General features: G+C 33.6%; 1 protein-coding gene across 1 annotated transcript in view; it reads left to right on the forward strand.

The window, feature by feature from the left end:
• CFAP299 (cilia and flagella associated protein 299) overlaps positions 1-9,369 on the forward strand; it is a 622,812-nt gene extending 613,443 nt beyond the window's left edge. The window contains exon 6 of the mRNA XM_030877981.2: positions 9,247-9,369. Within this exon, the coding sequence (XP_030733841.1) occupies positions 9,247-9,342 (96 nt within the window). The 3' untranslated portion in view covers positions 9,343-9,369. The remainder of the gene's footprint in view (positions 1-9,246) is intronic.
• The last annotated feature ends 2,316 nt before the right edge of the window (positions 9,370-11,685 follow it).

Genomic DNA, 11,685 nt, shown 5'->3' on the forward strand with positions numbered 1-11,685 from the left:
GCGGAGGCCTTGCCAACTTTCTGGTTTTGCTGCCCAAATTATTGAATGTTTGGTTGATTATAGTCCTAAAACACCCACATACTAAGGAGCTTTTAAACATTTTCTCCCCTGGGCAATCACCTGGTATACCTGAACTGAAAGTCCACCACATATAAATTAAGTATTTACTCAACTAACTGCTAAAATCAATGGCCTTGAGGAATACATTAAAAATTACACAACAGAGCTTGGCTTTTATGAATTAAAACTCCTAAAGCTTAAATGTGATGACCTCTTCTCAACCTGGAAAACTGATTTTAATTTTTATGCAGTATTATGCAACAACCCCTAGAGATAAGCACATTGTTGTTAAGGGTCCAATATATGAACTCATAAATAAGGTGTAGCACAGAAAAGGTGAGCTGGAGGAAAGAAAAAAATTAAATATATAATTTAAAATTATATACATATATATATATCAATGCTTAGTAATGAAAGTATGAATGATAACCCTTCACTGTCCAAGTTGAATATCTGCTGTGAAAAGAAAAGTATATATTTCAATAAAACATACATGACAAAGGAAAATTGTTTTAAGCCTCTGACTAGGAAAGCCTAATCAAACATTATGCCAATGGTAAAACAGGCCAAAACAGAAATGAGAATGGAGAAATTTGAGGAAGAGAGTTTTAGCCCCAATTCATGCTCACTTTTTTGCAAAATTTATCACAAATCAGGACAAGGAAGGAAAGAATGGAAGGTTAGTTTCTTGGCTAAATGAAAGGTTTAAATAAGAACAAAATAATTGTTTCCTTCATGATTTCAAAGACTGATAACTAATGATAGAGAAGCAGGCACCAGAAACACAGTCAGGCATGGAGTCATTGTTGGTGCAAGACCACAGTTAATGGATCATTTCTAATTCAAAGAGAGCATGATTTCTTCTGGGTCTCAACAGTTGAACACATAGTCAGCTCCTTAACGATTCACCATGCCAGCAGATGCTTACAGTTTCTGAGTCACTAAAATCCTAAAGCAGGTTGAGGGATATTGAAATATATTGGAACATGGAACACACTAGCATGAATAGTGATCAAGTCCATTGGCAAGAGAGAAAAATCTCATGTTGATAACTTCTAAATGGTTATTGCTGCTTGGGATGTCTTCAGCATAAATATTGGTGGCCTCAGTGATACACATAGCCTCAAATAGCTGAAGTAAGAGTAAAAAACACAATAAAACAAACAAACAAATGGCAGCCCCAACTTGGTAACCCAGAACACTGCCTTAACAAGCACGTGAGACTGCTCTCCAGAGAATAGGTTCTTAACCTTTTGGGAAACACAACTTATTTTAACAATTTGATACATTTTATGGATTTGCTCAGAAAAGAAAATGCACACATGGGGCCACACACAGAGTAATATAATAATATTTTAGGATATTCACAAGACCTGTCTAAGTCTCTTACTGAATTCCATTTGAGAACTGAAGACCTAAGGGCTCTCCAAAATGCCTGGGATCAATTGAAAGGGGCTAGAAGAACAACAGGACAAGTGGCAAAGTGTGGGGAATAACCACCAGGACTCAGGCAGGGAAAAGCTGTTTAAGAGGGGCAATAGGTAAAATGAGCTGGAGTTAAATAGATCTTATCCGCTTCGTGATTAAGGCAAATTACTTAACCCCTTCGGAGCACTTCTCTACCTCGGTTTTCTCATCTGTTAAATCTGTAAAAAACAACCATTTTACACAAGGCTGTTGTGCTGATTAAATGAGAGAACATGTTTAATGTGCTATTGAATAGGTGCTCTGTGAATAGATATTGTTTCCTGATGGTGTATCAACTTAGAAAAAAATGAACGTTCTAAAAGAATTTCATTTTTTTATTGGAATAGTTAAAAACTGGATATAATCCATATGTCCATGACTGGGCAATGATTAAATAAATTATGGTACATCATCACAGTGAAATAGTATGAAGCAGCTTTAAAAATGAGTTAAAGCTATACTTATTGAAGTTGATGTGCTAGTATGGATAGATGTTTATTTACACTATTAAATGGAAAAAGCAAGCTGTAAAACAATATTCTACCCTATAAAGTACTCATCATTTATATAAGGATTTCCCACTGATGGACATTTAGGTTGGTTTCTGTTTTTCTCCCTAGGTTTAAATAACAACTCTCTATAACCAAGCTTCTGATTTTTTTCTTTAAGATGGACTAAAAAGGAAATTGCTTAGTCAAAAGATACATACATTGTAAAGCTTTAGAGAGATATTGTCAAATCACTTGGCAGTTAACCCATATCAATTTACAATTATACCTGAACTGTTTAAGACTGCCCCCAAACCATGCTCTATTTATTTTGCATACTTTTGAAGCTTTGTTAATTTTATAGTTCAGATTAATTGAGGGTCACTTTGAGTTTCATTTTCAATTATTATCAGGGATGAACATTTCTTTCACATGCATGTTAGTATATTGCCCTCTACACACTTTTCTATGGAGTTTTAGTAGGGTTTTTTTTTCATTAAATTTAAAGTATGAAAGGTAGAAAATCTTTGGCTTTCATATTTCTTCGTGACACATTCCAATTTAGATATCTATCTTTTCACATTTATAATATTTTTGGCATACAAATTTTAAATTTTATATAGTCCAAACTACTGATTCCCCTTTCTGATTTCTTCCCATGTTTCTATGTTTAAAAAGATTCCCATACTAAGAATGGGCAAGTACTTAATGATATTTTCTTGTAGATTGGTTTATGGTTTCCTCTATACATTTAAATCTATAACTTTTCTCAGATTTTTGTAGAGTAAGTTTAGGGTCTTTTTACTTTGTTTGGTCAATTATTCTTTTTCAGCAATTTATAACCAATGATCTTATCTCAGTGTCTTGTTTTACTCATATTTTATATTTGGCTTGGAGTCCCCATCTCTCCTGGGACCTAGTAGTGACTTCAGGCAGAAGTCTTTTAGCAAGTCCTTACAGTGCTGTGAACTTGGAGTCAGAGTTTTCTAAGTGCAGAATTTTCTCAACCAACTGCATTGTTTGTTGTTGTTGTTGTATATGTGAGATTATTTCTAGCATTCTTGTTATCTATCATTAAGGTTATAGATATAAAATGAGCATGTATCAAAGATTTTTAACTCATTAATTAATGAGGAACTGGTAGATGTTACTATGGATTCCAAGAAGAATTCAGAGCAGAGACATATAAAGGGAAAAAGAAATTTTGAAATGAATTTACAACTAGATGCAAAACTGGTCTATCAAAATCAGTGCAAAACTTAGTTGCAGTCCATCAAACACAACTGCTTTGCATTTATACAGACAAGAAGTATTTGCATTATTATCAGATTTCTACCACTTACAGAGTTGTAATATCAATCAAAGATGAGAAAACCTAAATTAGTGAGTAGTCAAGATAGTCACCATTTGTTTTTTGCCCTTTCACAGTCTCTCACAATTTTCCCTGACAGTCTCCTCCCCTCTTTTTATCATAATAATTTCAAAGAAAGATTATTCTTATAAAATAAAGTTGGTCTCATTAGAGTTGACTGATTTTTTACATAGGTGAAGTAAAAATTTTATTTACCATATTGGACACCTTAAGTTGCCCATGTAAACCCTAAATCCATACAATTTTGAACAAATACTAAATTAAACTGTGCTTGGAAATTTTCATAAGAACTCTCAAATTGGATTTTTAAAAACCTCTATTATTTGTTGACCTGAGGCTAGGAAACCAAGCCTAAGGAATGCTCAAGTTAGTTACACAGAATATATAATATTCTTGGACTTTTTAAGTCAAGAAATAGGCCAGGGCTTCGTAGACATTGCTTCCATAAGTAAAGTCAAACTTAATCCCTGAAAAGAGTGGCTGTTTCTACCTGATTAAATAAGCATTACTTTCAAGTATGACATTCTAGTCAAGGCCCTGATTTTATAATTTGTACAATTATATTATGTACAATTATAGCTGACAGAGCATTAACTAACCTATGCAAATAACTAAATGGCCGTGGAAAGTAAGGAGACTTAATATAAATTTCTGAATCCTGGAAGAGAAGTGGGAATCAGATATCATTTTAAAATGTTTCACTTCAGTTTACAAAAGCAGACTTTACTAAATTGCAATAGGTTACATATTGCTTAACAAGAGAGAGATAGGGTAGTTCTTATATATCTGAAAATAGAAGCTTAAAAGAATATCAAGAATATTCCAGACAAATAGCCACAATATAATTTCTCTTATTAGTTCGTTCAGTCTTATTATAATTGATTCCTGCTCCACTGGATCTTTGGTTAGCTGTCCTATGCAGTCCTCTCGTTTGGCCAAAACAGGACCTGGAAATCGGCGGTGCAGTTTGGAAGTTGTCTAATCTATGTCAGCTCAGCTTTGAAGTGTCAATAATTGAAGTACCTGGTATAGTTATTTTCTACAATATTCTGACACTTTTCTTCTTAGTTGAAGACACAGATTCTCACCTGTAACTATAAGAGAGACTTCAAGAAAGCATCAGAGTAAAACAATACCATCTGTAGGTGATAGGGACTTAAAATGTCTGAGTGATTTATTACTAATAATTTTCAAATGTGAACAGTCTGATGAGGGTTCATAATAAGAATAATGCAGAAAACAAAATGGTTAGTGCTTTCTGTGGTATGCAAAACAAAGATGATAAAGCCATTCCCTGCCCCCCCGCAAAAAAAAAAAAAGACAAACCATCTAAGGATAATGATTAAATTTATTTTAAAAGAAGTTTGTGAGTGCTGTACTTGATTCAGAAAAATGGATGAAAATAATTTTATAGAGGAAGAACTATTGAGATATGACGTAAAATAATCCTGAGATATAATTGTTTATAACAGGAACGTCAAGTAAGAGGTTCAGTAAGTCTGCAGTAAGACCTAAACATTTGTATCTTTAAAAACAAGAGCTGAAATTATGACAGATAACATTATACTACTGTTGTCTAATATCATCAGGCTCAGTACCACCAGAACTCTGCTAAATACAACAAAACCTGATGGAAATATTCCTAAGAGTTGCAATCAGTGTTTTCCCTGAGGGTAAAGCCATATTATAAGACAAGAAGGGCAATGACATAACTCCAGGGACTTCCCAAAAAGCACACAAAATATCTGAAATATTTATGTTAATAATATTATACCTATACAAATCTAACCTCGACAAGGCTGAGCACCTCTTCTGGTTTAACAACTCTTCCCACAGAATTCTACAGAAAAATCTAATTCTTTCTGGCACCTCTTTTCAAAGGTGAAAAAATAAATCTTTATGATTTTTCCAGGGGCCCTCTGGGAAATCACAAATATAGCTTCTGGTGTAAAATATATCTGGAAGGTTTTATTTAATTTTTCTTATACTTAGGATCCAATTATGGAAAGTCAAAAATCAGGAAAAAAATTATCAGAAGATATTTGGACACTTGATTAAGATAGGATCAGGGTGCTACAAAAAATAATACTGAGTTGACTAATTAAACATTTAAGACAATAAAACATTTAAAAATAAACATTACATTAACATGATTGTAAAGAACCTTAGCTCTTTATAAGTGAGGAATTTTTGTTCTTTGTTTTCTTTTATTTGTTTCTTTTTTTTTTCTTTCTTAAACAATCAAGGATGTAATAAATTCATCATAAAGGACAGAAAATTATTCTTGTAAGACACAATTTGCTACCTAGACAGATTACACAGAAGGTATAAAAAAAAAAGAAAAGAAAAGACTTTCATATAGTAGGCAAAGGAATTAGCCAGTAATCAAGACAGGGCAAACTTAACTAAAATTTTAGCACATTTCATCACTTCTATTCAGACTCAAGTACTATAAACCAAGGAAAGGAAAATTTACTTCCAAATTTTGTCCTTCATTTTGCTTTTTCATATCACAGCAATTCTCAGGAGATCCATGAACTCAAAATAATTTTTATATTAATAGTAAGATGTTATTTCTGTTAACATTTCAATTATATTCATCATAGCTATAATCAAATGAATCAGTATTTTAAATTTGCTCAATTTCCACTTCCAGTATGGTAAATATTGACAGTTATAATCCACATAAAATTTCTTTGTGGTCTTCAGTAAGTCCCAAGATTTTACAGAGGTTCTGAGATAGAACAAAAGAGAAAAAAAGAAAAGCCTGAAAAGCACTACTATATATACATTATATAGTTATGTTTAATATATATTGTGTATAATTATAACGGTGTATAGCAGTGATTTTTTTTAAAGATTTAATTTTATTTATTTTTGGCTACGTTGGGTCTTTGTTGCTGCGCGCGGCCTTTCTCTAGTTGCGTCAAGCAGGGGCTACTCTTCGTTGCCGTGCGCAGGCTTCTCCTTGTGGTGGCTTCTCTTGTTGCAGAGCACAGGCTTCAATAGTTGTGGTACGTACGTGGGCTCAGTAGTTGTGGCTTGCGGGCTGTAGAGCACAGGCTCAGTAGTTGTAGTGTACGGGCTTAGCTGTTCCGCGGCATGTGGGATCTTCCCGGACCAAGGATCAAACCCATGTCCCCTGCATTGGCAGGCAGATTCTTATCCACTGCGCCACCAGGGAAGTTCCTATAATTGTGACTTTATATATATAAACATATATAAATTATAAATATATAAAAATTATATAAATTATATTTATAAATATATAAATGTATGTTATATATAAATGTGTTATATGTGTATATAGATACGTATAATTACTACTATTTACTGTTATAAAGCCTCCACTATAGGATATAACTACTTTCTCTTTGAAACACAAAAGCAAAGAGACAGTGGTATTAGTCTGTCCCTATTGCTTATGATGTAGTCTCAACCATTCATATTAATTGTGATTTTTAACCAAAGTAACTTCTATTTCATAGAGAAAACTAGAGGTGGATAACTAAGTACTGTCTCTCTCCTAAAAGCATTTTAACAGACAAGCAAAGTTTATATTACATCTTTGTACAGCCACACACAGACCTTTCTAAAGAGACAAAATGAACAGTTCATTAACATGACCCAAGATAGGAACTTTCCATTGGATATAAGCAAAGTATATAAACTTAAAATTATTCCTAATAATTAGGCATCAAATTTTCAGTATTCTATCACAATTAGAAACTATCTGGGTATCATATGAATATTCATTATGTAATTCAACCTAACAGCTGTCTAAGTTTTTATATTACTTAAAGATCTGGGGAATTATATTCAAGCTGACATAGTAAAAAACAAAATTACTGTTGACATAAAGTTGTCAGAAAAATGATTTGATTTTGTTGAATACAGACTTGCATTTCTCATTATCTTAAAGATTGTGTCAGAGTAATGTTAGCTTATTTGACCAGTATATCTCAATAAGTTAAAAAAAAGTAAACCCAAGTACAGTAGAATAAAATGTATATGCTTATGTTATACCTAACATTGATAAATCAGAGGACAAGCTGTTTGCATTAAACCAAAATTATTACAGTAGTCTGATTTACCAAATATTTATCTCAATTAAATGACCTTAAGTTGTTTAAACATTTCTGTGAGAATAACTTTTTAAGGATAGCACATTTAAAGTATCCAAACTTTAATTTCCATATTTTCCTGGAAGTTTATAAATATTTGACTTACATAAGAACTTACTTGTGTAAGAACTCTATAGGCCAATCAGAACAGAGTTTCTTTAATTTAGGAGAATTTTAAATCTAATTTATGAATTCCTCCAGAGATAGGAAAATATTATATACTCACACATAAAGATGTAAAGGCCTTTCTGAATTCTAAGCATATATACACACAGACATGTAGGGAACGTATAGCTTCAAATCTAAACATTAGCCACAGTTCAAAAGTAAATGCAAAGAAGTTACCAGTCCATATATCAAAGAGTTGTCCTCTTTCCTGATGCACATGGGATTCTTAATTTCTTCAAAGTAAACAAGTAAACAAATAAAGAAAAACTGCTAACAAATCAGATTCTCTGTTATCTCTCCCTCAAGAAAGAATAAATCTCGGTGATCTATTAATCTATTTACAGAGATCACTAAGGTTAAGACGTAAAATCAAATTTCGAATCATTGTTGTCACCAACGGGGAATAATTTATTCATTGTAAAAGTTCCGAAAACACAAACAAAACGCAAAAATAGCAAAAAGGAAAATATGTAAAATTAATTTACAAATTGGTACAAAGCAGGTCCCAACACAGGGCAATAATCAATTGCATGCCACTGGGCGTAATTAATTTGCATCTTTGTAGACAAGAATATACTGCATTATTATCAGTTTTCTCCAACTTAAAGATTTGTAAAATGGCACAAAAACGTGGATGGGTAAGCCACTCGAGACACCCACTCCTTTCGTTTTACCCATTTCAAAATCTTTACAATTTTACAAACTCTATTTAACCAAAGATGGGTCAAATATATTCTTTCTCACTAGTGTAAGAAAATGAATACTATGGAGAAAAGGCAATATCAAAGCTTCTCTCTAGTCCCAGATCTAAATTTCTTATCATCTCTTCCTACAAGAGAAGGAGAGCGAGTAACATCATTCTTTTGTACTTCAAATATAGAAAAGGCCCAATGACTAATATTTTGCAATTGTAGATATTGTCTGACTCGTTTAGCATCTGTTTTCTCTTACCAGTACCACATTAGTGAACACTTGCCCCCATAGGCATTCCCTAGGAGCCTGTAAGCATGACAGACTATCGTGAATAAAGGCAAAAGGACCAAACCTTTTTTCACAGATTACAATACAAAGGGGAAAAAAAGTAGATCAAATAGTTTTTAAACTGATAAGAAATTTTTTATGAAACCCACCAGGGACAGGTAGTTAGTTACACTAGTCTGAACCAGTTCCAAACTTGAGACATTTTTATTTGACAAACTTGAAATCAAGATAGCATTCTTTTTGACTTATTACCCTGCAATCACATGTGTTTATAAAACCCTCCCCTGGGAACTTTGCAGAGTTAGTGACCCATGGGGTTCAGCAGAGTCTAGACAAGCATGAACCTGGGGAACACTGCTTCGATCCTAGATATTTTCAGTAATGTCACAACCCAGGGCCTCAAATCTCCTGATTGGAATTATTACCGCTCCTGAGAAAAAGAATCTGGGGGGAAACACAAACATATCTCCATGGCCACAGCCTTCTTAGTTCTGTTTGCTGCAACATTGAAGCACGAAGAAATTTCATTTAATGCTAATTATTTACATGGACTGGACTGATTAACGATATGATTTTTGTATTTTAGGCTCAACCAGGTGACAACTCTACTAGAACCCCTATCCAGACAGAGCTCTACATACAAGCTGTCATTTTTGACCACATTTCCAGAAGAAAGACTTAACTACCAACATGTTAGATGGTTTCCTAATGGTTTGCTAAACTTAAATGACTCCTATAACCAGAAGCAAATTAGAATAATAAATGAGTCCTGTAGCTATAAGGCAAATCAGAATAATAAAAGTTGATAAAGAAATTAGAAAGAAAATCATGATCTTGATTATCTGTTTTGTGGTACAAATAACTTCTTAATCTGATTTGAGGTTTTTCTAATTTTTTTCCCCCTAAACACTGAAGCTGATTGCAGTAGTTCATGGGAGAAAATCTTATGGCTATTTCAAAGATATAGTAATTAGTGACTTCTTTTGTACCTCAGATTTTCCACGTTTCCAAATGTTCCAAAAATGTTCTGGGTCCTACTATTGCCAAATATAGCAGGCCAAGCCTTATACCACATGGCAGTGCTAGCTCCCGAAATCACTGGAAGACAGGCATAAGGAAATATAAATACAAGGTTTTTAGTAGCACTACATGAGTAAATATAATCTGAAATATCCCATGTGATGATGTATAAAATGATTGAAGTGTTTGATATGTTTATGTGCCTGGACAACATGAACCCCATGACAATAAAGCTGAGAAAATGAAATCTAAAGGAAACCAGAAGATTTTAGAGAAATGAGGACCTCAGAAGAGTGAAGAACATGTTTTCCTAATATACCCCTGCAGGTGACTTTTGTGCAGAAAAGATGTTCAGAGGCCATTTGTGATTTAAGATTCATATTTGGCTCTTCCTCTTCTCCTTCCCATTGTCTTTCTTCCCTTTCTAAACAATCCAGTTCTAAAGCAATTAGGTGGAGCCAAGCAAGGTAGAAGTCTGCTCAGTGTGGGTACGGGGGTGGGAGATCCTGGAGCAGGAATTCCCCGGTTGCAATGGGGTGACAAGGCTGTATTCATGATGGAGGTGATGGTCTGGCACGAGGTGTCAGATCTCAGTCTAGGTGAGTAGAGTGGTGTTAAATTAGAATTGGATATATTGGTGTGATCTCATCATTTTCAATATATACAACAGGTACAGAATATATGTTAATGTGTGTATGTCTGCATATTCCAATGCTCCATCCACTGAGAGTGCCTTGGAGCAGCAGCACCCAATATCAGTGAGCACAGCACACCTAGCACCCAGATCTTAGTTTCTCAACACCATTTTCTGCCAAAGGGAAGAAGGGATCCTTAGAAAAATGACTGATTCCAGGGCTGAGGCAGGGAAAATAAAAGAGTCTGGAATCTCTGTGCCAGAAAGCAAAGCAGTTCTGGAAAAATGAAGGGGACTTATCAAAAGGACACAGAATCCACCTTGAAAGTGTTCCCACTGGCCAAATCTGGGACAGTTTGAGCATCAAAATAAATAGTGATAACAACAGGCATAAAATAGGAAACCATGAGTCTATACTGATCTATGTAAATGAGTAATTGATGAGGAATGGGATATTTACATAGTATCTCACATAAAATACTTACTAATTACAGAGGGAAAAATGGAAAAGCCTGAAAGACACCACTTTCATAAGTGATCAAAGAGAATATGATTAGTAATGAGGTGAACTGAATTTGTTCCCCACCGAAGAAGATGCAACAGAGGAACTCAGCATCCCTTTTGTAATAATCCTGCCAAAGTTGCATAACCTGAATCTAATCAAGAGAAAACACAGACAAACCCAAATCCAAGGACATTAAACAAAATAACTGGCTTGACGTCTTCAAAAGTGTCAAGATCATCAAAGTAGAAGACTGAGAAATTGTCCCAGATTGAGTGAGACTAGAGAGACATGATAATCAAATGCAACACAAGACTCTGAGTTTCATTCGTACCGTATAAAGGGAATTTGGGGACAACTGGTGAAAATTGAATGATTTCTGAAGATTAGATGGTAGTAATATAAAAATGTTTATGTCCTGATTTTGATGATTATGTTGTGGTTATATTAGAAAATGTCCTTGATCGTAGGAAATTACACTAAAGCATTTGGGAGTCAAAGGGCATCATGTCAGCAAATTATTTATAAAATTTTATGGGGAAAAATTATTTGTGCTGTACTTGCAGCTTTTCTGTAAGTCTGAGATTGTTTTTGAAATAAAATAATTTGATTTATTATATTTATCAGTTCAAAACTCTACTTATATTTTAAGTATGTACACAAATTAGTTTGTTCTATCTATAGATTTGATGAAATTTTAGCAATCATTTTTATTTCTTCCATAGTTCAGTTAACTAAATTCCTTTAAACATTTTAAATTTTATTTATGAACTTCATTACATTCAATTTTCTAATGAATTCAAATTTCCAAGTAACAAATAAGCTTTCATACACATTTAAATAGCTGTCATAAATTTAATAAATTAAAA

Source organism: Globicephala melas, chromosome 5 (genome assembly GCF_963455315.2).
Source record: "Globicephala melas chromosome 5, mGloMel1.2, whole genome shotgun sequence".
Classification (NCBI taxonomy): domain Eukaryota; kingdom Metazoa; phylum Chordata; class Mammalia; order Artiodactyla; family Delphinidae; genus Globicephala; species Globicephala melas.